General features: G+C 37.3%; 1 protein-coding gene across 1 annotated transcript in view; it reads left to right on the top strand.

Moving 5' to 3' along the window:
• Nucleotides 1-23,491, top strand: part of LOC110157487 (netrin receptor UNC5D-like) — a 95,486-nt gene that overhangs the window by 39,906 nt on the left and 32,089 nt on the right. The window contains exon 2 of the mRNA XM_055153602.1: nucleotides 19,039-19,245. Within this exon, the coding sequence (XP_055009577.1) occupies nucleotides 19,039-19,245 (207 nt within the window). The remainder of the gene's footprint in view (nucleotides 1-19,038; nucleotides 19,246-23,491) is intronic.

Consider the following 23,491-nt stretch of genomic DNA (forward strand, 5'->3'; position numbering starts at 1 on the left):
TACAGCATGAATGACAGACTGACATTCATTACCTTTAATAGAATTTCCTCCATCACTGTGCCGCTTGTGCCCTCTCTCTCTGTCACACACACGAACGCACATGTGCGCATCTGGTTTTATATTTTTCATTTTATTTGGATGTTTCTGATGCACCTCTCTGGCCATCATCATCCATGCATTGCTGCCACATGGGTCATCGACAGTGTCTTGTGGCTATTGTTATCCTTGGCACCTGAAAGATAAAGTCAGGTTTGATGAGTGATGAGGAGACCATCATGAGATGAGCTGCTGTTTGTAGCGATACAGATAAGGTGTATGGCTTTTTATAAGGAACCCTCCAAGGCTGAGTGTGTACAAGCATGTCAGGTCACAGGCCAGATCAGTGCTCCCATTATCAAGTCTGCTGTAAATGTCCTTGTAAACACTGCAAATGTTCTCAAAGGTAGGACTCAAACCATAAACCTTGAAACATGTGCATAAGTCAGACACTGCAGGTGATTATATAGCCTTGTGAAGAATGACCCCTGGTCATTTTTGGTTGGAGCTTGGTTGGAGTTGGGCTAAGTTCTTCAAAGGGATGCACACTTAACATGTTCATTTTGAGCCTTTTATGGATATGAGCACACCCCCACCCCCTACCACGTTTGCTTTGCTGTTTTAAACATTTTTAAATGAGAAAATAGTGAATTTGAATAGTCCTGCAATGATTCATCAGAATAATTGTGACTAGTGATTGACAATAATTGTTAAACATTATTTTGAGTATGAACAGACTGTAACACATGCTAATTACTATAAAAGATGTTATCATATAGCACTTATTAAATCAAAATTAGAAAATAAAAGGAAACAATTTGTGATATTTTATTTAAAAAATACACCCCAATATGCCTCTGATAGACATTTTTAGCGTTACATTTTCATTTCTACTTTTGTTACCAATTTTAAACTGCTTATACTAAAAAGTAAGGACAATCTGATAAGTGGCCCAATAACACAAAAATTATGTTTTGAGTCACACTGAAAGTTTTCAGGTTAACAGCAATGAAAAAGTACCTGTATGACTCTGCAGTGACAGATGAGGACCAACTGTGGGCATCACTATCTTTGGCATATGTGTGCACCCCCTCAGTGCTCAGCTGCACTTTTACACATGTGAACATCTTAAAAACAGAGATGGAGCACAACTTTGTTTTCTTTTCTAAAATGAAACCTTTCATTGGTTTTAGGCAGGTCTGAAGTGAGGTGTGAAGATTAGAAACAGATTTAGAATTAGCACATTTTTCAGGTGTCAGGTGAATGTGACCATTTGTTTTATTGCTAAACATGTTATAGGAAGAAAAACAACAAAAGTGTTATTCCCTTTTCAATGAATTGCCTATAATAATACAGCATATCTCTTGAAGTATATTCTTACTTGTATTAAGTGAAATTAATAGTGTGTGACTTGATAGGTCTGTTGTCTGCTTTCTCATTAGTCATGGCAGAATTTCTGCACACACTTGATCAGCTGCCATAAGCACCTGCTTTGACTCATGTAAGACATTGTGCCCATCACATCATTTGGTCTCTGCTTAATTATATCATCATTAAAATCTTAAATTATGGGGCAATTAAAAATAATTATAGATATAGTTTTCTCTTATTAGACTGCATTTAGAACATTGTAGAGGTATGGGCATCAAATAACACCTCAGCCTCCTGCTGTACACACATTCACCTCTGAACAATAGGGGAACTATACACTCCAGGCATCAACACCTGAACAAGCTTTGTGTTGGGAGACAGATGGTATAGCATTTAGTATTTGTTTTAGGGATTTTCTGTAGTGTGTTTCCCTTTAGTAATAGTATTTTCATGGTGAATATATTCTTGATTTGCTGTAGTTACATGTGCTCAAAGATGATGAAGGGGAGTTTTGATTTATAGGTACTCAATATGAAGGATACTAATAAGCATATTAACTGACAGGTCTATTGACAGCATTACATTTGCCAGATGCATTCCAATAAGGTGAAGAGCATCTGTCAAAATGAAAACGATTTATTATTTTACATTGACTAAGCACACTGTCTTTTCAAAATGTGTGTACATAAGCCATTGCCCCCAGTCTTTCATTTTGCTCTCTCCAAAGACACATAAATGCATTTTTCTGGCTCTCATATTGATTTGGATCTCACATAATTGATCATTGGGGAGGCACTTAAGAGTCGGCTGTCTTTTTACTTCTATAGGCTGACAGCATAGAACCAATTTTATCCATTATAAACAAGATTTACCCTGAGGGGACTTTCAAACACAGATGTAGAAACAGATATACTGCAATAATTGGCAGCACCAATGTTCTCAGAACCTGTGAAGAGAAATTAAATACCTTTATGGCAGACAAAAGATGAGTTTTATTCCTTTAACTGGCAGGTGTTAATATGGTATTTCATTAATAAATTCTGTGATAATACATAATAGTGACATCTTTGAATGGTCAGAGAAAGCCAAGATATAATTTTAGGGACTCTTTTACAAATGAATCCTTTAGTAGGATATTCACATTATTTCTAACCATTTGTTTTCAGGAGATGAAATTTGATGATTAAAAAGCTCTGTGTATTGATCAGTGGTTAAAACTAATTATAACAAAATAAAATAGTTGATGTTTTGAGGTTTGTATCTTTTTGGTTCAGTATAATTAGTAGTCATTCTATGCTCTCGAGTCTATACTGCGGCATGACACAATCTCATTATTAACTTATGAAAGCACAAGCCCACTCAAACAAAACATTTATGTTAGGCAGTCAAAAAATTCCTCTCTCCTTTAATTAAAGCCTTCCTCATTACCAGCAAGGACAAGGGGAAAGCCGCAGTTCGGTCTCCATCTGAACACATCATTAGGTGAATATCATCTGTGTAGTATATGTATAAATGAAGAGGCTCACATGCACACTGTATTGGTACGTTAATGAAGTCCAGACACTAGTTTAACCCTAGAGAGAAAGGTCCAAGGGGAGATAGACAGACTGGATCCTAGAGGCATTATGATTACACAAACGCTCCATTGATATTTGACAACAATATTTTTTCTCCACTGTCCCAGTTTGTGTGTCCTCCTGTGTCATTCACTTTTTTATTTGCTATTTACTTCAGTCATAACTTATAAAAAGACATAAACAGTGTGCAAACATACAAGAAATGAAAGGATACAGACAAATATGAGATATTGGTATTGACCCAAAAGATTCATATCAGACCATCTGTACACTAGTACTGATGGAGATGTATTGCACAAGGGAAGTGATTAAGCTGATCTCATGGAGCCTCCAATTATGTCTTCCTTACTTCCTATAATATAATTTTAATCAGCTAGATGGCATAGGCTATGTTAGTGCAAGTATTAGCTTTTCTCAATTCAGCCCCTTAAGAGGAACAATGGTAATGCTCACCTCCTGGGACCACCCAAGCCATTCATGAATATTTTTCTGAAAGATTCAAAATTAGTGTTGTCCATGCTTACACTGAGGGTCATATGCAATTAACTTTGTATTGTGTATTTGGGCATTGTGTTGATTTTTATATTAATTATTTTAATTTTTTACATTTACTTATTCCCTCTTCCTTGTGCCTTTCCTCATGATTGACTGCCAGTCTTGCAGTCCACTCCCGACCATTAACCATTTAGAATGACAAAATGGCGATTATCTCCATGTCACCAGATAAGTGAGGGGAAATGGTCCATGAAAAGGCCTGTGCACGCTCGCATGTGTCCATCTTAAGAGTGGTCATTGTGCCCCTAACTCTATATGACATCTGCCCACATTGTGCTCTGTATATTTCTGACTCAACTCTCTGGGTAATGTTCTGTAAAACATGCCGCATTGCCCACTCTGCTCTTTTCCCCATCGCAATTACATCTAACATTCACACAAACGTGCATCCGTGCTTCTCTTGCAACCATGTCAGCACATTTTACTCTATATAGTCATTCATAAGTGTGCTAACGTGAATTTATACAAAAGAAACTAATCTCATTGATAGGCAGGATGGCTTCAGTCTTTAAATGCGATGCAGCTTCTTGCATCAATTGAAGAAGAATAAGCAGGAATCAGGGATAGAGAAATATCTCCATTCATCAGGGGGATTTTAAAAGTCTGTTCACAAAGAGAATACAACTATGATTGGAGCTCAGTCTGAATTATAGGTTATAGTAGAACATTACAAGTGTGACCCTGAGAGAGGATGTGTGGTCATAATGGCTGTCAATTGAAGCCTCTAAATGACTTTTTCTTCACTACTTCTTCCACTTGGCAATCACACTGTATGTTCATGCTTACAATTTGACTTTTAATCTTTGATTTTCATGTCAAACTCATAATTATGTTGCTTTTAGAACTAAACTTTGCAAAGTTAAAGCTTTCATAACAGTAATTGGATTGAGTAAAGATGCTTTCGTGGTATTGTGTAACGTTAGTAGCTGCAAGTAGTTGAGTCTTATCTTTTCAGGTCAGACTCGTGATAAAGAAGTAATCTTTACAACAGAAGTTTACATAATAATAAACTGCTTATGTCTAATAAAGTCTCTCTAAAGTGTTTTTTTTTTTTTATTGTTTTCTTTTGAGACAGCCAACATTGTTTCTGCTCTGTACACAGTCTCATAGCTTTAATTACAATGTATTACGACAAGCCTCTGCCTGTGGTTGCTTTGTCGATCAATAAGTGGACAGACTCCAAATCTCGGAAATAAAACCAGGTGTAAAAGGAATAGAATTTTTTTTAAGGTTTTTAAAAGATTTTTCCCTTGATAAATTAAATAATTTTTATCATATGTAATTAGTCCCTGAAATGCGGCAGTAATACTGTGGTAATACTATGATAGTCCTTACATTTTTCCTTAATGTGATTTTACGACATAAACATAGCCACTCTTGAGACTGCAAATGAATGTAGTAGGAGAAGCCCATTATAAAAGCGAGTGAATGAAGAAATGGACGGTGGACGGGAGTATAGAGTGGGAGATTTGTCGGAATCCAGAGCAATATGGAAGAAGATGATTGAGAAAGATGGACAGGGGAAGATGAAAGAAAAAGAGACATGATTTAGAGGGAGCAGCAGTTGGAGCTGCGGTTCGGAGAAAGGGATTGGTGTTGGGGTGAGTGGGGTGCAGGAGAGGTGTCAGCCATAAAACATCTCTCATATTCTGCCATGTGTGAGAAGGAAGTGCAAGGGGCCCACAGCTGAGAAGTAACATACACCATCACCAACATATCTCACTGGCATATTCCTCTGCACAGGTTTAGCACTGTGTACAACTTTTAGACTGAATACAGTATATTTATGTCATAGATAGAATAGAATCATTGTTTTTGGCACACAGAACACATTATATACCATATATTTCATAAAGGTGCACTGTTTAACTTCTCTGATGTGGGGGTCTGCTACCTGTGTCCATGAAGATGATATTGCCTTGCCTGGAATGTTCCACAGTATGACAATATGGTGGCGTGACCTGCTTGTTTCCATGGAACTAGATAAACTGAGTCACTTTCCCATAGACGTTTGTATATTGCTGCATCTTTAAAATAATCAGACACCCATTTTTCCTTCACACATGTATTTTTAGGACTTAAAATTAAATGATAGAGGATGTGTTAGAAGCATCCACCTACATTCTTGCATTAACAAGTTTGTGGTGTCTTGTTTTGCATAAATATTGTAAAGGGAGTTCAAGTGAATTATATAATCAAAACACTCCTGTAAAGTTACATCTGGGCGATCACCTCCTACATTAAACAATCAGCCACTTTAAGTTTTCCCCGTGCACATATGGTGTTTACTTGGCCTCAGTTCAATGCTGCAAAGGAAGAACTGCATTCCTATAGTGTAGGCGTTGTATAATAGATCCACAATGTAGTTTTGGGCTGTAATGTGTCTTCTCCCTGTGTTGTTACTGTTGTGGACACTGTATCACAAAATATGTGTTATATATACACTTTAATAGTCATGTAGTGGTCACCTCTCTCTGCTGAGATATGCCTGCATACAGTGAGAGTGTGTATACAAGTTTAGTGAACTGGGGAATCAGTAGATGCTGTGTGAGTTTAAATCATCTTTAAGTAGGGCTAGGCAATATGGTGATTGAATTGAATCATTATCTACTATTTTGGTCATGTTGTCATACCATCATTCCCTTTTTCTCAGTGTAATACAACTCCAACTGGCTAACCTCGTTAACGTTGTGTTCAGACTGTAGCATTTACTATGTCTATGGGAGTGCACATCTAGGCTGGTCCAACATTTCCCTATTTTCCTCATTTCCAGCATTTGCATGAGTGTATATGATTTGTGATAAAATCAAAACTCTAACCTAGCCTAAGCATTCCCTTAGTCCAGAAAATATCTCAATTATTTGACAAACCATCAAGCTTCCCAAACAGGCACACCCGGTCAGTGGTGTCCTTAAGTGCGTTCTCCTTCACGTGTGAAGGAGCTAATAAAGACATTGTCAGAGCAGGCAACCCGCAGAGCCCACAAAAGGTCAATGAGGCAACTCGAGTGACACTCTGCTCAAAGCTCCTAATTGGTGCATTTGAGGAGCACAGGAAAACAGAGACATGTGACATGTTTGCGCTGGGCTGTTCCTCAGAACAGCAGTGATAATGACAGGCTTTGTGTGTGGAGCTGTCGTTACTCATGTTGGTGCTTAGTAATGAGAAAAACAGAGGGAAGCTCTCACAAGAGATGTACAGCTTTCTCACATAAATCCTAATGTGGTTGTATGAATGTATCTTAAAGTGAAACTAAAGACAGGTTCTTCTTTGTACTTGTTAAAAGTTTCTATTGCCAGAAATCCCAAAATATACATGTAGGAAAGAAAAAAAAAATCAAGCTAACAATTGCAAGACAGCTTAAACATTACTTGTGCAAAAAGTCATTTCCTTTATGAGTATCTGAACAACATATATGAGTGCCTGTCACAGCTTTGTCACGTTCTACTCTCATAGTGTGCTAATGGTTGCCAAGGTGAGTAAATTGTGGGAGACCAAAAACAGATTTGTCTCAAAGATGTCTTGGATCTGTCTGGGCTGACCTTAGAGGCCACACTGTAAATTAGATTTCCTTTCCTGTACATTCCCATGTCACAGTTTGTCATCTCCTCCGCTAATGTCCTCTGGAGAAAGCATTTAGAATACAGACATGTCCATGTGTATGTGGTCCGTTTAAGGTGATGACACATTGTCAGCAAGACATCAGGAATAAGAATAATGGAATAAGGCTGAGGCAGAGGAGCACTGTTGAGAATGTGAGTGATAGATGGTCAAAGCAAGGAAATGGTGTGGAAAAGAATGCTGCGTCAAGCAGTCAACTGGCCAGCCATCGATTTAATCTTGTGCACTCTTATTTGACCGTGTTACAGTGAGATTGAAAAGCCTAAGTGGATGGAGGCTGTGTTCACTTCACCTGAGCGCACCACAAGTCCACAATGAGCTAAAAAAGGCTTGAAACACTGGCCCAAATAGATTGGACCAGAACATCACAAAACGTAAGGAAAGACAGCTGTTCCAGGACTGCTAACAAGCTGCTAAATCCACTGGAGGGGCCATGCTATTGATTTCTTCAAGGGTTGGAGAAGTCACAAAGCTTGTGCAATTGGATCCTTTGTATCCAATGGATTTTGACTCAGATATCTGCCCAGATCTCTTCAGCTCAAAGACCATCGATTGGGCTAAAGAGATTTCTGTCTAATGAATATTGTAATTGCTGTCACTGGAAACAGCTGTGGTTAGCTGAAGAATGTGTGTTTAAATAGATTTGGTAGGTTCTAATAAAGCACCACCATTCATTTGTGGTCTGTGTTTGTGCATAGCTGTGGGATATTGATATTGATCCAGGCCTCCCTACTTTTTATTTTCCATTTTACTTCCTCTCTGTGGTCTCATTTATTTAGGCTGGAGTGGACAAATGTCACCAGTAATACCACCGATACTGATATTTAGTCATTTTTAATTTAAATAATCTATATAACACTGGGATGTAATCAAATGTGTTTGATGAGTATATTGCAAAGTCGTGCTGACATCTGTAGTTTAATGTTCTCTCGATATCTCCTTCAATAGGTTCAGGTCGTAGTCACAGATCACCTCTGTAACTTAAATACATATTATGCAATGACACACTCACACATGCCTGACAAGCTGCATAAATAGGGCTATAGCTTGGCCTTCGCAGCCAGGTCCTTCTCATGTTTTTAAAATGAAGTGGTTGCCTCACCTTGACCTGTCTTGACTTTGCTATTATTTGCATGCTGTTGTTGCACTCTGCATTGCAATTGCACAGATTGCCAAGGAGTATCAAAATAATATGATTTTATTTAATACATGATTTTCAAACTGCAAATGGAGGAAATCCATTTTAACTAGTTCTTAGCTCTCACAGACCTCTTGGCACATTGTTAATACATGTTAGTTCACATATATTTTGTATGTGTGCATGCTTTAGAACTGTTTTTTTCAGACAGGTGAAAAGGTGAAACAAAAGTGAGCCACCAAAGTACAGCCAATTCACTGCTTTCAGCTATTACCTAAGAATACTTTCTTATTAGATGCAACAAGGCACACGTCATTTTGTATTTTTGCAAAAAATACTCTCTGGAGAAAAACACAAAATGCAAAATTGGGTAAACCCACTTTAAATGTTATATCAGCTACAGTACACATTTATATTCCAAGATAGGCCTGTCACGATAATTACTATATTGACTTCGTTCAATATATGAAATCTGGAATAATATATTTTGGGGCTCAGTGTTTATCATGTGTACATTTCCTTTGTAAAAGTGGGGAAGATTTGGGGTATTTTTGTTATAATTTGAGCTGTAAAAGATTGAATAAGTATCTTCTTTGGCTAATTATTGACAAATAATAGCTCATTCTGTTGTGTATATATGTTGTGTGTGTATATATATATATATATATATATATATATATATATATATATATATATATATAAATTGCAGCCTATGCATTTTAATGATACGGAAAATGGTTTACTGGGGTTACCTTGCATTATGATTATTGTGTAAAAGGCATAAAGTAGTTTCAATATTATAATTTATCACAGTATATGTCTGTACCAATATGTCAAGCTTCAAAATTTGATATCATGACAGGCCTATTCCAAGACTGATAGAAGCAGTTTCTTGATTAGTAGCCTAGTGCCTGATTTTTTTCCAAAGTATTTGAGCAAAATATATAGGGATGCACTGATCCAGCTATTTCAGTTCTGATACTTATTCCAATACTGTAGCTTTAAATATCTGACAATACCTGATATCAACCGATACTTTCTTGTAAAATAAAATTAAAGGCAAACAAACTGATCCAAATGTGTTGTGTAGCTGCTATCCACATCTATTTATATCTCTGAGATATCTACACAAATCCTTTGTATAAATGAAAAATCTAACTTTCTGGGCAAATTCCAACTAGTGAATAGTCTTACTAAATCTTATTAAATCACTTTATAAGTCCAACCAGGATAACAGCTGAACCGATATTTGGAAGCCAGCACATTTATCAATATCGGATTCAGCATCTATATCAGATATCGGTATCGGCGCATCTCTAAAAATATGTGCTGCCCCAGGAAAGATATTAGAAGGTGCTCTTAAGGACAAAATGTACTGCGAGCATTGTTAGTGTTGTTAGCTTTATTGTCACAGCAAAAGTCCGCTGTGGTGTCTGAGTTGTGAAATGCACTTATAAACTCATCAGGGTGATTAATTAGGATGTTCAGAGTGCATAAGGTAAGGGATTCACTTTGGACCACTGCAAGCTGGTTCTCTTTTAAAAAATTGATACAGTGCCTTTAATGCCAATTGGATCTTGTTTCTTGTTTTCTTTTTCCTATTTTCTTTTACTTTTAGCCATATATAAAGCCTCAGTGTAGTCAAGTTCATAAGTGGAATGTCGTGGGGAGAGATGGTGATTTGAATTGAAAGAAGCAAGCTGCTGTCTGTCAAGGTCTCATCAGCACGCGTCTCTGAGGAAGTGTCTGAGAAGGTTTTTAATGCTCCGAGCTCCTTTTGTCTTGTAACCAGCTTTACTCAGCACTCCTCTACATGGGCACGCTTAATGCTGACGCTGCACAGGGCCCTGCTCTATTAAGTAGCCCTTTTAGACACTGAGCAATGAACATGCCATAATCATTTCTGTTTGTCATGACAATTTGTATGGCATCCACAATAATAGAGTTATGCAAGAACGAATCTGGGACACAGGGTACAGAGGATATGCTAAAGGTGCTGAGCTGGCATGCACTCTTGTTCTCCACTCATTTGTTTGTTTATTTGACATGCAACGTAACCATCAATTATGAGTGAATAGCCAAGCGATTGTGTTGACATAGTAGCACTGTGTCCATCCAGGCGTTTAAAATGTGCGTATTCAACCTTAAAAGGTCCTCACTGTTGTTGTTTCTTTAAAGATTTAATAGAAATCCTAGCACAGTGCACTGGGACTGTTAATTTATTAAGCAGTAAAATGGGAACTTGTTCATTAGTAATGTATTAAGTGAAGTGAGGCATTTTATCCACTTTACTTGGCAAAAATTGCTTGATGTCATTGTGTAGCTAAACAGTTCTTGTCCCATTAAATAATCAGGAGATCAGAGGCCCACTGCCTTTCCACAGCCGCTCAGATTTGAATAAGACTTCAACCTCACCTCTTTGTGTATTATTCATGTAGTCCACATCACATGCCATTAGCTACAAAGCTTTTTGGCTGGATCGCATATTCACCATCCACTCGGCTTGCATTACCAGGGCAGTTAAAAGTACGTTTGAAGACCTCCTTTGGGAGAGGGAGAGCAGGGCAGATTGCGGACTACTACAGACAATCACAGGGCAGCTCGAAGAACAGAGCAGTCACTGAGGAGCTGGATAAAGTTACTCCCTTTTTGCATTTTTCAAGGCCATTAGAGCGCTTTGCCTTTTGATATAAGTGAGGATGAGAAGAGACACAGGAAAGCACTGCACAGGTATGTGATGATCATGAATATTATATGTAAAGAGATCACAGACTGCTGGTTGTAGAGGCCATGAGCCTGAACCTCATGCTAGACGCTTTTATCTGTTTAGTATCTGCTTGTTTGCTTTTTTTAGGAACAGTACCAGAACTGAATGATTACTCAATTAGTGCAACTTTTTACACAATTAATTCATATTCTGTTTTTCATCTATTTTCCTACAGGTGCACTATGTAACTTTTTAGGTGAGGGGTCCTACATCTACTTTTCTTGTTTGGAGATGTTTATTGCCCAGGTAATATGACCACATAATGTTACTTTAATAACATTTGCTTGTAGACTTTATTGGACAGGACAAATTTAGCATAAAATAGGGGTGCAGATTTGGGGAAGACATTCAGCGGTTTGTCAGAGATTAAAATCAATCTCCAAATCTGAGCCCAGCACAGAGCCTGGTGCTGTAGCCATGACTGTAATGACTATATGCCTCACTGTTATTTACTATCATGAATATTATCCAGAAAAAAAAAATGAAATAATTCTCATAAACAATTAACAACATATTTTGTAACAAAATTACTTGTCTGTTGCATAGGCCTGTCACGACAATACATTTTGAAGTGCAATATATTGCTGTAAAGTAAACATGGGAAATAAACAATATTAAAACTAATTTATACCACTGACACAATAACCCAAGAGGAAAAACTACCACAAAAACAATCCTAAATTTACAATGTTGTTAAAAAAATCATGAGCTGCAATAACTAACTAGCAGAATAAAACACTTTGCATCTGCAATCTCCAAAAAAAAAAAAAAAAAAAAAACTCAACTTCTTAGCATTGCAAACACGCTAAGAATACTGTTTCAGCTTGCAGATTGAATGATATGTTATATGTGATATATTAATTCTTGTGATGAGCCTTTTGTTGCAGAACTTTAATTTGAGGAAGTTCAAAACAGATGTTCACTATGAAACTCAATGCTTGCTGGTATGTGACTGATGTTTTCATTAAAAACAAGGGTTTTGTTTAGGGCTAATAATCCCCCCATCAGTTCTGATGTAATTTTGCTATGAGATATGTCCTGTGCATATTAAGCCATAGTGAAAAAACAGCAGAGATCTCAGTTTGCTAAACTAATATCTGCACTATCACTCTCCATAATCACATCACTTCACAGCACATGATTAATGATACCATTATTTGCCAACACATCACTAATGCCATGTGTTATTATTTATAATGTTGCTCATTGCACCACCAGGAATCTCTCTAGTAAAATTTCTATTTTAGTTTTTTTTTTTGCACTTTACTGTTCCACAGTTCTAATTTATTCATATATTCATTTCATAATAGAGACCCACTTTTCTATTCGTTCCATGTGTTGACGCTTTTGAAGAGGAATGGAAGCAAAACGTGTGAAAATGCAATAGTGGGGATTGTTTTCAAGTGTTTTTACTTATTTATGAAACTCTCTTGTAAAGTGTGCCTGCATTAGAGTGAGCTGTCAGGGTGCCAGCATGATTTGTGCCAAGATTGCATAGACCGCACAATAGCTTTAATTATGTCCCTGTCTCGTCTGTCAGAAAAAAGACAAAATGTATCAAAGGGTATATGCAAAAAAGTGAGAAAGCAATTATCTGCTTTTGTCTGTCAGTCAGTGCTGAGTCGTTTTCTAAATGACACTAGACCTCCAGCAGAGAAACGCTGATAGATGAGGTAATAATGCAAGGCTTATTACATTTCAATACAGAAGAACTACATCTGCTTTAGTCCTTTCTTTGCACTCATGTTGTTTTGGTTTGATAAAGCTAACTTTGAAATAAATACTGTAATGATCTTTTTTTTCTTCTTTTTTTTTTTTTGAAGGGGAGTTGGTTTTGGTTTCTTTGCATATAAAAACATAGATTTTTATTTATTTATTTATTTTTTGTATTCTAATAGTAACACAATTTGACAGCAATTTTAGGCCTAAATATTGGTCAATCCATTTTTCATATTTATATATGTCAAAATATACTGTAGTTCTCCAGGCCTATAGGGCCATCAGCATGGTGGAACAGCACTCTATTTTATTGTTGTTTAAGTTGACACATCCAATAATAAAATAATGATCCAGGTATCATGGATTGTAGCAGACAAAAGCACAATATGTCTTGTGTAAAGAAAATATACTTTATAAATATACTACTGCAGTTTCAGGATAGGAAAGGATAAGTAAGCTTTCTTTTTCAGTATATACAACAACTTTAAATATTATACTAAAACTAAAATGGTAATAATAACTCCACCAATCTAAAAAAAAAAATAAAAAATTTTTAGTATGCAAATTGGAGCCGAAATAAACAGGTGCGTGTTGGCAATTGGAGACAAGTCTTTTAAATGGGCTTCTATGACCCTGTCAACACTTGATATTTTGGTGAACCTGGAAGTGTGCCAAGTAACAAATGGCTCATCGGAGTAAGAGGGAGAGGACAGACACAGAAGACAAGGCAGTCAGACCTTATTATTGCCTGCTACTGTTTAGTTCAAGTGAATTTTATTCTTTTGTTGTCTTCTTGAGTCACAAAAACCTGACTATTAGCACAGGGATTTGCATGCTTGCTTGTCTCAGACTCTGTACTACAGGAAAAGCAGTGTAAAGTCTCATTTACGCTCGGTCCTGGGATAAAGATTATGCTGGCTGAGGTTGTGTTATGATTTTGTTCCTTACTATTTTAGTTTTTTATGTATTTATTTATTTTGGTTATTGAAAGTGACTTCACTGAAATACGTATTTGCCACATTTGTGTTTATAGTGCAAGATTAAGTTGGTTTGAGTCTTGTGACATGTAAATCTGAAGCTGGAGTGCAAATAGCAGTATGTCCTTTATTTAGATGAATTACTTCACCTATAAATATTAATGTGCTTATACCTATACAGCAGTGGCTGATGGGATGTGGGACCACAGACTTTTTGTCAGTTTGACATCCAGGTAACCCACTTTTGCTTCAGCATGTTTACTCTTTGATTATGGGGAGAGCTGAGGGAAGCACTATCTCCTGGCTGCCAAAAGCAGGTTGGCAAGCTGTCACAACACAGATGAAGATACCACCTGGGTGTGCCGAGGTGACACACACATCCACTGCCACATACATGTGCAATATTTAAATGATTATATATATCTATATATAATATATAATATATATATATATATATATATATATATATATATATATATATATATATATATATATATATATATATATATATATATATATATATATATATATATATATATATATATATAATGAAAAGCACCCTAATCACTTTAAACTTAAACAACTGCAAGAAGTGAGAGTGTGTGTTGTGAAGCAAAAACACACATGGGAAGGGAACTAGGAAACTATTGTCAACACCAACATCACCATTTGCTGACCAACTCAAAAAACATATTGTGTCCTGCTTAATAAGAAAAAATGCATAGTAAAATGAAAAATAAAAAAACTGACAGCTTGTTAAAGCCTGATCCTGTCAGATCTCAGAAGCTGAGCAATGCCAAGCCTGGTTACTACTTGGAAGGGACACCACCGTGTCATTGTGTCCTTAGGCAAGACACCCACTTTGCCTAGTAAGAAAGTGGTGTGTGCGTGAGTGATGGTGGTGGTCGGAGAGGCCGATGGTGCAAAGTGGCAGCCTTGCTTTCATCAGTATGCCCCAGGGCAGGCAACTGTGGTTACAATAGTAGCTTACCACCGAGTGTGGAGTGAATGAATAAAGCACTGTAAAGCATCTTTGAGTGTCCAGAAAAGCACGATATAAAAGTGATGATGATGATGATGGTGGTGGGGGTGGTGGTGGTGGTGATGATGAGGATGATGATGATGATGATGACGATGATGATTATTATTATTATTATTTTTAAAAATACTTACCGGTAATACAAAAATATTGAGATAAGATTGTCAGTACTGTATTATTTGTTTATAGTTTTCAGTTAACAGTTTTCAGCATGCTCTGACGTTTCATTTTTAAATATATGTTCATTGCCAATACACATAATCCTAAAAATGAGCCGCCAAAGCTCAGAAATATACTTACCTTAGAAATTCCCAACTATGAAATCCATGCAAACGTCTAATCTGTATTGCTTACTATTTTTGATATAAGGATCTTTTTTTTTTTTTCAAGGCTTTGAAGACTTTGTGCCTCATATCTGTGTTACACCAGAGCTGAAGCTAAAGGATATAACACAATATACTTGTTGCAATGCTGCCCACAGTAATCTGGTAAGTTTGAGGAGGAACAGGGGCTTTTAACAGATTTATTTTGCACTCAGATCAGGTGTACTTAAGCAAGACTACCCCCTGTGGCTTTGGTGAAGTGGTTGTCCAATAAATCCTAGCATTTAAAAAGTAACTCTTGTATTTGGTTTGAAGCTTGCACTACAACTTTACTGGACAAGTGGATAATACAGCTTTTTCCTTGTGTGTGGAATGGCTGATCAGAGATTTTGTGTTTTGAGTGGAAGAAAATCTGACATGTGAGCTAAGAAACCATCTCCAGTCATGGCACACACGAATGATCAGTGTGCATGGGCTTGCCTGTTCCTCTCTGAAGATAGATGAGAGGTTTGCATCAATATTTGAACAATGCACCCCGTCTTTTCTTCTTTTTTGAGGTCGTGGTGTTTTAAACAGCGGAGATGTATTGCTTGTGTGATGCCAGTTGCAGAGAAATTACAAGTTGGAAAGTAGCTTTAGTGCTGGAGGCCTCTTTCTGCAATAGTGATAGTGAGACTCGCCTAAGGACACTTTAGGAGAACAAGCACAAAGGAAGCAGCGATGTGATTTGAAATAACAATAAATTTAGAATGAGTTTTTACAGCATTGGCACAGAATAGAAATAACTTCACCTTATTTGCTTTATAGGCATTTAGCTAGCTGTGTGTCTGGTATCTAACTATATCTGTGTCCAAATCTCGACCCCCCATTCTCCATTATTTGTTTGATCAATTTTTTTTAACTGTTCCTACCTGGCGGCTCTTGACACATTTTCTGTATCTCTATTCATTGATATTGATATTTAAGGTAGTAAATTATTAAGTATTTAAAGCTGATGTACTTTATTTTTCAACCATGAAAAAACAAGTAGGTATTTAAGGGGCTTGTATTATGCTATTTTCTGATCTATGTTATAATATTGTTTCCTCATCACAAACAGACCTGGAATTGTGTTTTGTTTCATTCACACATGTTTAACACACAAATCCTGCATATTTTAGGTTCTCAAACAAAAACACTGTTCCATCTTGTGATGTCATATGGTAATACGGGGAGTGCTCTATTGTGTTTTTATACACCTTCACTAGAATCTGACAATTTCAGACCTGAAATTATCAGTCTCTACTGAACACTTCATAACATTGCAAGTTGGAACAGAGCATTTTAAGCTTTGGATATGTAGATGGACTAATGATATAGGATTAGTCAAACATGTGTGACTGAAACAAAACACAGCTCTTGGAATGTTTTTGATGAGGTAACAACATTATAACATGGCTAAAAAGCTCACAAGAATGGATTTCATGTAATATAGGACCTTTACGCATGACTCTAATATGTTCAAACTCTCACAAATAGGTTTTTCAGACAGTAAAGCCAATTCACTCTTATCCCAAAGCATTATAGTGACAGTCTATGCTATTTCTTCCTCATTTGCAATCAATAAAAAGTTTTACAATTATTTGCTGGCAGTGTGCAGTGTTGTTGTTACAAAGTTCTTCTTTTACAATATACTCTTTGGGGAAAACAGCAAAATGCACTAATTTAAAAGGAATAGTGGCGTATTGCAGCTTTAAATCTATAGCCTCTCTCCTCTGTAATGATCGTATATGTATTGTGTCTTGCAGCAACTGACTTTGATTTCATCTTTATCATGAACTTCACAGAATACACAGTTATACGATTGGTTTGTGTTAGATTTTAGTGCTGTGCTCCTCATGGGTGATCAGAACAGATGCTCCCTCAGTGCCCTGGGTGTCTCTCACACCCACCCTTCATCTGCTCCTTCCTCCACACCTCCTCTACACCTCACCTCTGATCTGTATGCACCGTCCATCTGCTGCACAGCTCCCATCACAAGCCACAAATATTTAACTGCTCCACCGTGATCACATTCCAGCTGTATTTTGACATGAGTTTGCATCATACATCTAAGAGAATATAAGGGATTTTTGTATTAATGGTCTTCATATTGCCACGAGATGTATAGGGTTTCGGACATCAAAATCACTGTTTCATAGCTGATACTGTTGCTGTCTCTGAGATGTGCTCCATGCTGTATGCGGACACAGCTTCTGCCTGCTGCCCTCTGACCTGATGAGAAGTGCCCACTACAGCAGAACCACAGCTCCTGAAATCGCCTATACCACCTCAACCGATAAATGAGTGTAGTCAACTTGGGGCTCTTTCTTCCTCATTTCATTTCGATTTCATTAAATGACATTAGAGACCACATCAACTGATTGCCTTTAATTTTGCATGTGATGAGTTTGAGTGGCTGTTGGGGGAAAAATAATAATTTGAGCTGGTGCTGAATACTGGATGGAAGGAGGCAGGAGAGCGATATGAGATAGAGCCATCACTCAGGCCTGTGGCAGTGATGCCTTGTTTTGCTTTCAGGCTGGTCTCGATGTTTCCGAGCCCCTTCTGTGTTATTGGCGGCTCAAGCAGCAGTTGTAGATCACTGTAGTGAGGACAGTGCTGTCTCCTCTGTGGCAGCACACTGCATACACACATTTGTCTTCATCCTGTCCTCTGGCCACTTACAACAGCTACTACAATACACTAGAGCCAATGCAAAGGAGCTGTGTTAATAAAGACGTTTGTGGAGTAGAGACCATCCTATAGCCACAGATGACAAAATTATTGATAATTTGGAATTAAACAGTTAGTTTAATTACATTAGTAATTACATTAGTGTGGCTTAGTAAATATATTCACAAGTTTTGAAATAAAATTCAGTACTAACTAGTTTGTGAAAACAAAATCACATGAAAAAAAAACTGCTCTTATCTCAAGATGAGTTTTAAAAGTATATATTCTTTAATTTGATTATAACATATCCTAATTGCACAATGGGCCAATAAAATACAAAGTGACATTTTTTGGTTTCAAAATGGTTAAAGTTATCTGCTACACAACCTGTCTGGACCTGGACGGATGATGTTTTGTCAGCTGTGTGTTTTCTGTATTCATGTTTTCTTCTCATTATGTAGAGGCAAACTCACGTCTTTCCAAACATGAATATAATGTGTCAATATGCCGCATCAAAACAAATTTGAGCACTCAGTACAAGGAAAGCCTGGGGCTAGTCATTTTCAAATTAAAGCATGTCTTTTTGTTACGCCTCGATTGTAGGAAAGAGGAAAGAAAGTGTGTCATGTGGAGGGAACAGAGCGAGTCATTTTTACTGCCAGAGAATCACAGTCTTTTATCTATTGGCCTCAATCAGCAGACATCCGCTGGAAAGGTAGGGGATTAGATTAGCAGAAAGGAGAGAGTGTCTGTGTAATCCTGATGGGCTTTTCACTTGTGCTCCACTGCTGTAGAGGGAGACGCATACTGCTCTGTCAGGCTGGTGCTGGGCTGGGCAGTAGCACAACTGCTTCACTAAACCTCACACCAGCATGAAAGTGGCTCCAGCAAACTGTGGGATTAGTCTGAGTGTAATTACACTTGCAGGGCATTAGAACAGCACCACGTGCACTGACTCAAGCAAGGAAGGAGGAAATTATGTCTGCTGCTAACAAGTCCAAATGAACCACACTGTTAACCAAGGCTTACATGTTTATTTTAATATTCATTGCAATTGTGAGCTGACAGTTTAAGACCTGAAGATGTGTTCCATTTCATATTGCTATGTAGACTCTTTTTGAAAATCATCTGACTTAGAGTGTATATTCTGTATTATTTGTTACATCCTAACTAATTCCATATGTTTGTGTAGCCCTACTCAATAGTTATCTGTTTTTCCAGGCCCACGCGGTGAGTTCCAGCAGCATGGACAGTCTGGGACGTTGCCTCAGTTCCTGCAGGAGCCGGTAGACGCCTACATTGTCAAGAGTAACCCCATAAAGCTGCGCTGTCAGGCGAGACCCGCCCTGCAGATCTTTTTCAAGTGTAATGGAGAATGGGTCCATCAGAGTCAGCACATGTCCCAGGAGCACACTGATACAGGAACAGGTATTCTCCCATCACCTGCGCTGTTAAACCCACTGTATCAACTACACTGTCACACACACATGCACACACAGAGCCCTCACCTTCCATGGTGACTGACCATGTATGTGTTTTGATGTGCTGAGGACTCACAGCCAACGGGACTTTATAAAGATGCCTTGAGCTGCAGTCTCTCCCTACCAATGTATTTGCCTTGCTTCTTTAGCCTTAACCGTTTGTCACGCTTGATAAAGCAAAATGACAACTGTTACACCATGAAAGGGAGGCACTTGTTCGATTTCGGGAATTTGACTTTGAACTTCAAATGGTGTCTTTAAGTGATGCAACTTCTTGAAATTCAGTTGTTGTTGTTTTAAGTTGAAATGGATTCATACAATAGCACAAGGACAAGAAGACTCTATTAGTTGTTTTATTGCACTATCCAACCAGGTACATTAAGCAGGAGTAAAGCATTTAACAACATTTATTGTGTTATGTAAATAGTCAACAATAGTTATGGGGTATTACTTAAAGTACCACTTGGGGGTATACAAGGTATTACTTCCAAGTCAAATTAATACAGCTTCAAATATCCTTGTGCAAGCACACTGTGATGGTCCCAAGAATGAATAAATGACGAAGGTTTAATGTAAAAGGTAGTGTGGCATAAATGCCAAGACAAATCCATATGCAGATCATGGCTTATATGAAGGTGCCCCTACAAAGGCCAAAAAGAAAAATGTCTTATTAATTCGGTTTTAGCACATTGTATGTGCAGACAAAGCTTTTGTTATAGCATAGTGATTCTGCTGTAAACATCTAACAACCTCATTCTAATTACTTTATGAAAGGGGTCGAGGTAGAGAGTGAATATTTATGTTCCTGCCCAGGCTCCCATTAGGGCCACACTGTTGATGGTTCACTTAACGCAGAACCAATCAATATTTCCAGCAAACTAACAATGGACCAGTATTTTGACTGCCTCTCTCTGCCTTGCACGGTGCCTGTCTGGTTCCTGATCATTTTCTTCTAGAATAAGGGGGGTATGGAGGCCATGTTGGGGACACAGAGGATGGCACAGTATTTTCTATGGCCCCAAAAAGTTTGTTGCTTTTTTGTTTAATACGGATAATGAAGTTATATATTGCCTGCAACTGACGGAGCCAGCTGGGACAAAACGTTCCCAATTACTTGCCAGAGTTTGATGATTTTAAGAACAGTATCGTGGCCATCTCCTGCAGCCTACGCATGATGTTATTGTACAGTCCAACAGCCTCACCAAATGTATTCAGAAGCTGTTCGTGCTTAACAAATCATTTGTGCATAAGTGTGTTTCAACATGGCATACATTCTCTGTCCAAACAGCCACTCCATGGCCCACTTCAAAGAGCTGCAGTGTAAATGATTCTTTTTTATGTTTGAGCCTATTTTGCATCACATATTTATTCATTTTTGCTTTGGTAAATTGAGATGGCTTTTGAAAGTGAAATGGAAAAATTTGTCTGAAAGAATTCAGTTGGAAGTAATGGCTTCATTAGGCTTTTTAAAATGACATTCTTTGATTCAAAGAGATGTGATACAGCAGTATCCATTTTATTATAACTACTGTTTGAGTATCTTTATTCTTTATGTTGATGTTTGATTTGCCTATTATTACCTAGAGGTGCAGTATGCAACTTTTCTCATTCATGTGTTTGTTGCTATAGCAATTACAAAATTGAAATCTAAATATTATATCTTTCAAGCAAAGGGACACATCTTCATGGGAACAAACAGTGGCAGACACCAGTAAAGTTAGACAGTGCATCTTTAAAATATGGTGATTTTACATTACTTTAATACTACTACTACTTTAATGGTCTGTTGCCCTTGTAGTGCTGAAATTCAGGGACATCATTTTACAGAACAACATTATGTCACAGGTCTGTCTATTCTGCGTCACGTGTATTAAATAATGTGCTCATACTCTGCCCTGTTCTTTCAGCTCCATCTTGTGATGCCTGTGTCTGGGCAGCAGCAATACCCAGTGAGTCAGATGAAGGGTTGGCCCCAGGGTTGAACCAGAGCAGGGCACTGGCGCTATTAAAGCAGTAAGCTGTGAATTAGATGCACAACGTCTCCTCAACAACGTTTGACCAGGAGCAAAAGAAACATATAGGTTATCTTTGGAGAGATATATACGTTTCACTTTATTGTAGCTTTGTATTGTGTTGTTTTCCCTCTCAAAGTGCATGTTGTGCCTTCCAGCAAACAAAACAAGACACACAAAAGCACAGCAAAAATATCCATTACACCTCAACAGCAATTGTGCCACAAGCAGGAGACAATCTGGAGAACAAGGTATTTCATGCAATTGAATGAATATTGTTGTTTCCCAATAACTTAGAGGTGTATCGTAGTTAAGGAGCCTTTTTCTTCATGTAGTGCCTTAAAATTTCATGCCTGCAACTCATCTTGTCAGCAAGAATATTCCAGACTGACAAACATGGCATGACTATGAGCGAGTGAGAACTACACTTGTCCCCCAACTTTTTAAATTCATCACCAAGAAAATGTGCTTCAAAATGTGTCAAAAAAAATTTGTTTCACACAGATTCTTGAAAAGTGAGACACATAGCTGTACAAGTGTCATTAGCAACCTAGCATCAAATATTTACAATGCATACATATTTTAAAGTGGAGTCATGTCAATGTCCTTGTATAAGCTTTATGTTTTGACAGAAAAATGATGTGTGACAAATGCCTGGAATTAAACCTTTATATTAGGTAATAAACTAATCACTTTTCATTGGTTGGTTAATGGAATGCCTGTATAATTATGTCTGGGGTGAAAAAAAAAACATTAGGTAAGATCATAGAGTCAGAGAGAAAAGAGAGAGAAAACTGAAAAGCAATGGTAAAATGTCCATATATCTGTGGGTCCTATTCCTGCATTTTGAGGACTTATGACCTTTTATATAGAATATTTTGTTGCTGAATGGCTTTGGCAACGAACCTAACTTTTGTTACCTCTGAAACTCATGGATAGGGTAATGAAAATGTTCATATCCCTTTGACTTTTTAAGAAGGAAAGATCACTGTAAACATTTATCTGCTGCTTGTTGTTTCTGTTTTTTAGGCTACGTTACATTAAGTCCAATCATTCTCTGCTGTGAAAGTTAGTTATTATATAAACAAACCCTCATTTATATTCAGAGCATGTCTGAGACCCCTGCCTTCACCAAAATACCAATAGTTTGTTTTGTGCTGCTTTATTTAAATAAATCCACCATCTGCCTGTGCCTCTCTTCACCTTGTGCTGCTCTGGGTGTAAAAATACCGGTGTGTCAAACCACTGCCTATGGTAAACCTTGTGCCTCTGTGAATATCTCATTTTGGCTCACAAAACACAATTGCACATTATAGTATTAATAGGAAACTTTCCCCATTGTCCATAATTAAACAAAAAAAAAAGTTTAAATATAGTAAATTATGCTAATGACGGACAGTTTTGTGTAAGAACCTACAAGAAATGTACATTAAGGTCTACTTTACTTCATTTTTCATTCATTACAAAAATGAATGATAATATTTTAGCATAAAATTTAACAGGAATACCTTTCTTTAACTTTGGGATCTGATCTGTGCTACATTTTTTGTTTTGTTTTTTTCAGTCAACACTGGATTTGTCTTGAATACGTGTGTCCTCCTTTCAGTTGTATATGAGCTACTACCTAAAACAATAACATTTTATGTTTAAAAGCAAACTCCACCTTATATACTGAGATATCAGCTGAAATCAAATCTGTGTCCAAACACCCACATACTGTTTTCAATGGCCTTGAAACATTGTATAACCTGTCTGGGGGCTATCCTGAAACAAAAATCCAAATACTCCATTGGTGTTAGAACAAAGATTGGGGCAACAGATGTGCCAAAATCCCAGCTCTATGGAAATTCTGTAGTGTGTATCTAAAAGCAGAAACTTAGATATTTTAAACACAACATTAAATTAGTAAACATCAATGCTTTGTCATTTGTAATTTGATCTTCACGGAACACATACAGTGAATTACATAGGCTTTTAAATTAATTTAATATAGTTTAATGTGTTATTTCTGTTGTTATGTCTTGGTCCACAAAGTGACTTTATTTATATTTAAATTACAAATCATCTCCTTGGTGATGAAGGGTAGAAGATGAAAATAACTGACACAAGTGGGATTGCTGAAGGACAGGGTGAAAGAAGAGCAGAGGATAGGAAGGAGGAACAGTGGGGATATCTGTGCCT

Source organism: Boleophthalmus pectinirostris, unplaced genomic scaffold (assembly GCF_026225935.1).
Source record: "Boleophthalmus pectinirostris isolate CB_2022bp ecotype Guang Dong unplaced genomic scaffold, ASM2622593v1 HiC_scaffold_18, whole genome shotgun sequence".
Lineage (NCBI taxonomy): Eukaryota > Metazoa > Chordata > Actinopteri > Gobiiformes > Gobiidae > Boleophthalmus > Boleophthalmus pectinirostris.